The sequence below is a fragment of the Xenopus laevis genome, chromosome 3S (genome assembly GCF_017654675.1).
Source record: "Xenopus laevis strain J_2021 chromosome 3S, Xenopus_laevis_v10.1, whole genome shotgun sequence".
NCBI classification, from domain to species: domain Eukaryota; kingdom Metazoa; phylum Chordata; class Amphibia; order Anura; family Pipidae; genus Xenopus; species Xenopus laevis.
The window spans coordinates 28,063,050-28,071,805 of record NC_054376.1 but is presented as its reverse complement, the minus strand read 5'-3'; the positions used below and the strand labels follow the sequence as shown (position 1 = coordinate 28,071,805).

The following is an 8,756-nucleotide window of genomic DNA, read 5'->3' as shown; positions in this document are numbered from 1 at the left end:
TAAAGCGCGGTAAAAATATGCGCACAAAATATAGACAATTTGTTGGCAAATATGTTTTCGCCAGTTTACTAACCTGTGGTAAATATAAATTTGCAAAATTTCTTGCGCAAGAATGTTTGCCAGTTATCGCATTCTCTGAAAATAACGCTGCGTACACATTAACGCCTGGTTTACTAAACAACGAAATGTGCAAAATAGTGATGTGCAGGCCGACCCAAGGGTACTAGGTTGCAGGCAGGGAGAGCAGGAGAAGAGCTTGACCCGTGCTTCATTCACAGGTGTCACTCGAAGCCAAGCGGCAAAGGGGGGGGGGATAATCTAGAGAGACAGAAGAACAGTATCCATCTTCTTTAAACAATTGATTTTTATTTCTTTAATATAAAAATACTTATTTACAGAAATAAATATATAACGTAAATAAATTACCAACACATGAAATTTTAAGAGCAGGAAAAAACAAAAAAATGAATATATTTACAGTACACACAAGATTTTCTCTTATAGTGCTGATGACTCAAAAATTATTTACAGTATGATATCTCTATCATCTTCCAATATCCAATCGAATACACAAACGCCGGACAACTAGCGACCCTCCAGCCGTTTACCAACATTTCCAAAACATGTGGAGGACCCCAGGCTGCCCATCCGGCCATACACAGATACATGATGGAGTGTGGGGCATTTTGGCAGACACAGTTCATCTGTAGAATTCCGTTCCTTTTTGCAAATTAAAGCCCATAAAATAACGTCGCAATATTTGGCCCAAGAAGAATTCATTAAATGTCGCCCAGAACTGGTAAAGGAACAGGCTGAGTTTCCTTAAAAATTACAGGGCAATACAGTTAAAAATAAAAAGAGGTCTATTTATCCAAAACTCACACCTGTGCGTCATGCTTCAAAAACACATTTACACGAACACTCGGCAACCGCAGAGCAGCAAAAATACGTGATTGAGGCAGTCATTTAATGTGTGACCCGATACAAAAGCGACAGACAGGGGTTGAGCAAGTCTGTGTTGTTGCCCATACAGAAGTGGTCGTCCTTCTCAATAAGACGAGGGGGGGGGGTAAATAAATCAGTGGAAGTTGGAGAAATACTACAGTACTAATGGTTCTAACAGATCCCTGCAATTTTTGTTTTTTTTCTTCTATTTTAAACGAGCACAGACCTCTTCCTCCTACACAGAGACCCCGAGGCAGCAGCATGGATGGTTTCGGTCACTTCTGACGTCATTCTGAATAAGCCTCATCTGTACATATGTAAACAGTATACACAAACAGTGATTTATTGCAGAACTTTTTTTTTTTTTTTAACTGAACTGCTTGAAGGAGAGAATGATTATTTGTAACCCTTCCCTTGCAAACACGGTCCGATAAAGTATGTAAGCGCCTGGAGTCTCTCATGCATTCCTGCTGCTGTGACCCTGAACCTCCAGGAAGAAGGATGGTGGCTGGTTTAATTTCACTCACTAAACAAGCAAGGTAAAGCATTACCTATCTTCTCAGCAAGGTCTTCTCTTATTACGCCCACAAACGCTTACGTTTAGAAATACTGAACAAGCCTCAAACTTTTCCAAGGCAATGGGAGAACTTGGTCCGTCTTCATTCCGAATATTTTCAGTTCATAGATGGACAAGGGCTTTCATTTTGGCTTTGTCCCTTCACCACACCTCTAGTTCCTGAGGTAGTTTAAAACAAACAAAAAATATATATGTAATAAAAGTTATTCCAGTGCAAACTGCGCAAGAGGCACAAAACAGTGTCAAACAGAGGATTCCTCTGGATTGGAGTCTGGCAACGTTTGCCTCTGCTTTAGTTTCCACCGAAGTTCCTCATTAAGATCCCCTAGCTGTGGGTGCTCCTCAGCCACACCCCCGCCGAGGGTCAGTCGAATATAACCATTACTACTTGAGCCCCGGACTCCTGCCAAAAGCATATGATTGGGCGAAAGCAGGGGAGGTGAAGAAAGAGGCTGCCCTGGGATACCATTTCCAGAAGGTGAGGAGGAGCCAGTGCTGTTCTGGCACAGTGCATGGCCGGGTACAATTTTCAGAGAACCGTCAGAATAGTAGAAAGAGGAAGGATCCCACAGTTTTTCATCAGAGTCTGCACTAGGCAGGAACTTAGGAGTCTTGGGTTGAGAGGGCAGTTTGATAGGATACACCAACGTGTTCTCCATGGATTTGGAACCTTTTTCCAGTTCATCCTTTAACTTCCTGCGCAGGTAGACAACAGCCAGGAACAGGGCTAGGCACACTGCCCCCAGTGCAATCACCATCATCCACACTAGACCCAGCCCATCCAAAGGAGCACGAGATTCAAGAATAAGGGAAGGAGAGGCCAACACGGTTAGCTGGTAGCTCTCTGCCATCAGGCGAGTTCCCTGCTCATCTGAGTAACAGATGTAATAACCAGAATGATGAGTATCCACTCCAAGAAAGACCAGTGCCTGGAGAGTGGTGTCAAACAGCACAGAGTCTTGGTCACTTTCCAGGTCTTCCCCATTGCATGTCCAGATGGGTTGTGCCAGGTTAGAAGATAACTGGCAAGGAAGGACCACGTTTGAGCCAATGCCAACAGTAATGTTCTTAAAAAAGGGTTTCACTGCAGAAGAACAGAAAAAAAAAAAAGTGTAAATAAAGGACAGTTATGAAAGCAATGAATGTGTGTTAGAGGGTCCACTATCGTGGCAGCAAAAAATCTTAAAATTACATGGTCTCTTGCAAGCAAACCCGTCTGACCATGACACACCCACAGGCCGGCTCTCATATATCAGTTACATAGTTAAGTTGGGTTGAAAAAAAGACCAAAGTCCATCAAGTTCAACTTCTCCAAATTAAACCCCAGCGCACATACTTGCGCACACCCACTGAAAACTATACACACCATCATAGATCTAGTCTGAGAGAGATCTATTTTGTGTGACACAGAAAAGTCAATTCAGCTCTTATGAGGGATCAGTCTCTCTTTTTAGTGTCATGTAAAGATATTATATAGATTAATACAGTTATAGAACCAGTGAATTATTAAAAAAAACACTTATGTTCAGCTTCAACCAAAACCTTAAAAAAAAGAAAGTGAATTGCGAGCAGCCAATACCAACCATCTCCAATACCAACCATCTCCAATACCAATTAATGTTAAGCATATATCTGAAGAGGTTCCATAAGTAAACAAATCATATCTAAAGTTTTCTTGGTGTTTATAGGCAATGCAAGATTACATGTCATTTGTTGCTTATTACTGTATACTGTATGTAATTACACATTTAAGGAGAAGTAACCCCTGAAAATTAATATGGCTAAAAATGCCATATTTTATATACTGCACTTATTGCACCAGCCTAAAGTTTCAGCTTGTCAATAGCAGCAATGATCCAGGACTTCAAACTTGTCACAGGGGGTCACCATCTTGGAAAGTGTCTGTAACACTCACATGCTCAGTGGGCTCTGAGCAGCTGTTGAGAAGCTAAGCTTAGGGGTCGTCACTAATTATCAAGCAGAAAATAATATAAGCTGATACTACAGGGCTGATTATTAAATTCTGATACTAGTTGCAGTGGTTTCTGTGCTGCCATGTAGCAATTATCTGTATTCATTACAAATCAGCCTTATATTGTGACATTTATATTCTATATGTACTGTATATTGTGAGTGGGTCCCTAAGCTCAGTAAGTGACAGCAGCACAGAGCATGTGCAGTGAATCAGCTGAAAAGAAGATAGGGAGCTACTGGGGCATCTTTGGAGACACGGATCTTTACTGCTAAAGGGCTGTGGTTGCCTTGGGCTGGTACAGAAGCCCAAAACACAATGTACAACATTTCTAGCTACTTCTTAAGTTAGGCTTTAGTTCTCCTTTAACAGTTTTGACATTGTGTAAGGTTTGCATTTAACATGGGCTATATTTATAGACTTTAGTATAAATTTCAAGATGGGTTTATTGGTCCACACTTTCTTAAAGAAACCAACACCTTCTGGGTTTCCAGAAGTTTAGTCAAAGAAGGAAGACGGGAGAATGGAGCTGAACTCACCCGCTTTAAAGCTCTGCACCTCACACACTGATGTGTCGGAGTACTGAACATCCTGGAGGAGTATATACCTGGAAAGTATAAAGACATAAAAGTCTATAAACCAGGGTTGGGCAACTCAAGGCTATTTATATGTTATTAAAAGTCAACCCTAATCACCACACTTCAGCAGTCTATAGCATGGTGGGGGTAGAAGTTTAACCAAATATTTAGAAAAACGAACACACATTAAATCTAGATCAACTAGTGAATGGACTAAGTTATTTACCTGTATCGTTCATCTGCGCGCACACAGCGAGTAATGTTAACATTCCAGGCACAGTAGGGGTCACGAGCGAGTATGCAGTCAGCACAGGAGCGGTATTTACTGCAGTCTGCAAAGGGAAGCTGCACCAGCCCAGCTTGTGAGCCCACAAACAGAAGAGACTGGAAGGAGAAAATGAAGAAGCTCAAATTTTAAGAACAAAATCCAGAATGATAAGAGCAACAGGAACATGGATAGAATGTAAGAGCAGGGAGGATGAATAAATGGCCAGTCTAGACAAATACAATATTGAACATAACATGCGGGAGAGGAAGGGGTTCAACGGACTATAGGATCGGAAGTCTAGAAATTCGATAAGGACAGAGGATTATGGGAGATCACAATATGTTCAAGGTGTGGCATCCTGGAAGGAGAAGAAGACTGACCTTGCGAGCAGATAGAGCCAAGCTGTGCACAGGATAGGATTTGTCAAAAACTTGCAGCTCCTCAATTATGTGCACCGTCGATCCAAAGCTCACAGCTTTATTTACCCAACCATTCTCTGAAATAAAGAAGAACAGAGATTATAGTGAGTGTGATAACCCCCCCCCTCTCATAGAAAATATGGTAGATTGAGTTAGAGTAAAGGTAATGGCAGACTAGGCAATTTCTAGTTTTTTGAGTTTTAGGTTCACTCTATGTCTTGGGTCCTTTCTAATCGCCCAGTGTGCCATTAGCCTACAGACAAAAGGCCTAACAGCGGCCACATTTATACAGGTGTGTCATATATTATTCATAAAAAGCACTGACCTGTTCCAATGAAGAGGATATCATAAGGCTCTCCATCCAAACCCAAGGTCCTGTGCACTGCAATGGTTGTAAAGTTTGTTCCCCTTCTGACCAGCAACGGGCGCCTACGGGTAGGCATTACAGAGTCGTCCATAAGCGGATGCTTCTTGACAAAGTTAAGGGTGTTGTCTGGAAGCTCCTGGGAGCTGTACACACCTTGATTTCTGTGCCAGTTGGTGATACACTGTAGAGGGGAGGAAAAAAGCCATTATATGCCTATATAAATCCCAGCTCTCTCAGTTCAGCAAGTATCTCCTTTAGTAAAGTGACAAATGTTTTACGGGTTTTGTTGGGGCCCTCCAGCTGCACAAAAGAAAACAACCTTTAAAGGGGAACTCCACACAAACATAACAAGCTTTTTGAAAAGTAAACAATTTCAAGCAACTTTGCAATATACATCAATTAAAAAATATGAAGACTTTTCATGATTTTAAATGGTTTGGAACAGTTCCCTAAAGGTGGCCATACACGGGCCGATAAAAGCTGCCGACAGACTGTGTCGGCAGCTTATTGGCCCGTGTATGGGGGCCCCCGACGGGCTTCCCCGATCGAGATCTGGCCGAAAGTCGGGCAGATCTCGATCGGATGGGACAGAAAATTCCGTCGGATCGCGGCCGCATCTGTTCGTTGATGTGGTCCCGCGATCCGACCGCCCGTTTACCGAATGCTAGGATCCGATCGTTGGGCCCTAGGGCCCACGATCGGATCTGCCCGATATTGCCCACCTCAAGGTGGGCATATCGGAGGGAGATCCGCTCGTTTGGCGACATCGCCAAACGAGCGGATCTATCCATGTATGGCCACCTTAAGGCCCTGCTCTCCTGCTGATCTCTCCGACTACTTTGCTGAGCTGGCTGACTACGGTTACTTTGTATCAACAGCCATCTGTCCTAAGCCTGCATCCTCCAAACCCCACAATTCCCTGCACATATCATTTCAATAAGGAAAGGAATATCACAGTGCAATGTATTGTGGGTTATGTAGTTCCTGCTGTCTGTAAGCTGTGGAGAAGTTTATACAATTTGTAAAATCAGTGTTTAGTCCCTCCTTCCCTGCCAGGATTTCAAATGATGCAGAAAGAGAAGATGGTGGATTTCAGCATAGAAAATGTCATTTATTCATACAGAAACAGGTAACTGTGATGATGTATATTAGGGGTTTCTGTGTTATTGTTTGGAAGCCAGAGTTCCCCTTTAAAGAGGTTGTTCAACTTTAAATTAGTATGAATACTTTTAGTAAGATGTAGAGAGTGATATTCTGAGACTGTTTCCAATTGATTTTTATTTCATGTGTTTTTGCCATATTTAGCTTTTTATTCAGCAGCAATCCAGGTGGCAATTTATGGTCACTAATAAATAACCCTAATTTGTATACAGCTAAGCATTAATACACCGTAGCCGCCTTTAGTCCTGGTACTAGTTTGCCTTATATGGTTTGTATTTTATTGCACTTTTTTAATGTTGTCTTCATAAAAACCCCATTTTACATACAGTGAAATGTCAATTTTATGTACCCTGATTTTAAGTTTTCCCACATTTTAAATTTTTTTTTTTATTTGTGGTCCCACCAATTTATAATGCATTTCAATGGGTGCATTTCCCTGGTTTTAAGTAATGTTTTCCTGGATTTAACATCAAAATTGTGTCCTGATTTACCCGAAAACTTCTTTATTTCTTATTTCTTTATGAATGTTATTATTTGTGAATTAAATAGGTTTAAAATGCTGACCAGATGTATATTTTGCCATGGTTCTGCCTGTAAATAATAATAATTCCAATTAGTCTGCCCCTTATACAGTCCTGCACCAATCACTTATTGCTTTAGGTTGTGTATGTGACTGACAGAGAGGCCTTGCACATGCCCCTCCATAGTGTAACATTAACACTGCAAAGCTTAACCCTTGTTATTAACACAGTAAAAATTGTATCTTAAAGTAAAACGGACTCCTGAGCTTATATCCTTTCAGCACTTAAAGAAAAAGTTACTTTAACACTGACTTAACCCTGATTTTACATTTTCCCGTATTTTACATCATCCCCTGGTCCCCTTGAAAAAGGTAAAATGGGGGTTCTACGGTACATACATTCTACTAGGTTTTATACCAATAAATAGAACTTACTGATCCAGGTCGGGGACTTGGCACAGAGTCGGAGTATCGACCCCACTTCTGGGACTGCTCACGGTACTCCTTGTATGGTCCATCAAAGACCTTCTGGATGTCCTGGATGGAATACTGACAGATAGCGGACACTGGAGAATCCCCCCTAAGACAGAAGAATATTCTTAGCAGTGATCTCCTAAAAGCCACGGCACTGCATCTAAAACATGTACACCCATGTATATTTTCACAAGCACGACTGCTATAAAAGTACAGCCCAGAATACCCTGGTGGTATCACTTACCAGCGAGCCTGAAAGGTGGCATAGAACTGAGTGGAGCGCCACTCTTCAGCCTCGAGTTTAAATACAGATTTTAAAAGGTTAAAATTCAGCTGAAGCTCTGGGATGGAGCAGAGAAACCGGGCTTTCAGGAAACTAGTCCACTTCCTCTGCAGAGTACGAGCCCCTCCTAAATCCCCCTACAAGACAAAATATAGAGATATACCCCCAATTAGCCGTAAGATAAGTGATGTGAAATTCAAAGCAAGGAAGGAAGCCTTTTTTTTAAAAAAAAAAAAGGGATGTAGTGGAAGGAAAGGTTACACTTTGATGCTGGCGAGTGCCACGATCATGGGAATTGGAAGGAAGTTTTATTTCACAGAAAGGGTGGAAGATCTTTCCACATTGTTGTAGGACAGGGACTAGAACCTAGCCAAAACAGATTCTTAGGTTTTAAAGCAAACTCAAGAAAGACTATTATAGGCAGACGAGGTTAAAAGAAGGCATCCTCTGCCAGACAGCTCACCTTGCAGATACGTGCCACCCTGGAAACCACTTGCTCACTGTGGCAGTCGTATTCTAGCGCCCTTTCCGTAAAAAAGAAGTAGATCTTATCATCATCCCCAATTTCACTGGCCACACTCTCTGGCATGTGCGCTGAACTCACAAAGTTTGGTTCTGCAGGGAAGAACGAAGGAATTCTGGTGAAGCAGTTCAGGCAAGATTTGAAGTGGGGTGTAGCAATAACATGATCAAAGGTTTGCTGTGCTTCTGTAATCTATAGGAGCTAATCTGAGATTTGCCTTAACTGGTCTAGAAAAACAAGAATACTCCAGTTTGCCACATAACATCCTTTAATTCTCAAGATATCCAAAACTCACCATTCAGCCACGATGCCAAATACTCAGTCTTCATTATATTATGCTGCCCCACAATGCGCTGAATCACAGGCTCGGTTCCAAGAAAATTGTTCATGGTGGCAGAGTACAGGACACCATCTGAAGAACATTGAGAAGATTGGTGAAAACTTGAAACAGGGCCTATGTTTAAAATCCTCCCCATGGAGCAGAGGTGCATTAACTCACCTAAAATGAGGCCAGTGTGGCCCTTGGCTGGATCATACGGAACCTTCCCCTTCCCTTCCTCTACGTTATCTGCATCCAGCGTGAAGCCGGACAACTCCTGCACACAGAAATGAGAGGGGTCAAGGAAGAGCTTGCAATCAAGGTGTACATGTCAACAGAATAACCCATCA

General features: G+C 42.0%; 1 protein-coding gene across 2 annotated transcripts in view; it reads right to left on the bottom strand.

Annotated features, from left to right (window-relative positions):
* Positions 1 to 346: 346 nt before the first annotated feature.
* The window catches only part of sema4c.S (semaphorin 4C S homeolog), a 33,687-nt gene continuing 25,277 nt past the window's right edge, over positions 347 to 8,756 (bottom strand). For both annotated transcript variants that reach the window (XM_018255150.2, XM_041588140.1), the window contains exons 6-15: positions 8,587 to 8,683; positions 8,383 to 8,499; positions 8,028 to 8,179; positions 7,526 to 7,701; positions 7,243 to 7,387; positions 5,085 to 5,307; positions 4,721 to 4,836; positions 4,299 to 4,456; positions 4,034 to 4,101; positions 347 to 2,606 (exon numbers count right to left, since the gene is read on the bottom strand). In XM_018255150.2, the coding sequence (XP_018110639.1) occupies positions 1,765 to 2,606; positions 4,034 to 4,101; positions 4,299 to 4,456; positions 4,721 to 4,836; positions 5,085 to 5,307; positions 7,243 to 7,387; positions 7,526 to 7,701; positions 8,028 to 8,179; positions 8,383 to 8,499; positions 8,587 to 8,683 (2,094 nt within the window). In that variant the 3' untranslated portion in view covers positions 347 to 1,764. The remainder of the gene's footprint in view (positions 2,607 to 4,033; positions 4,102 to 4,298; positions 4,457 to 4,720; positions 4,837 to 5,084; positions 5,308 to 7,242; positions 7,388 to 7,525; positions 7,702 to 8,027; positions 8,180 to 8,382; positions 8,500 to 8,586; positions 8,684 to 8,756) is intronic.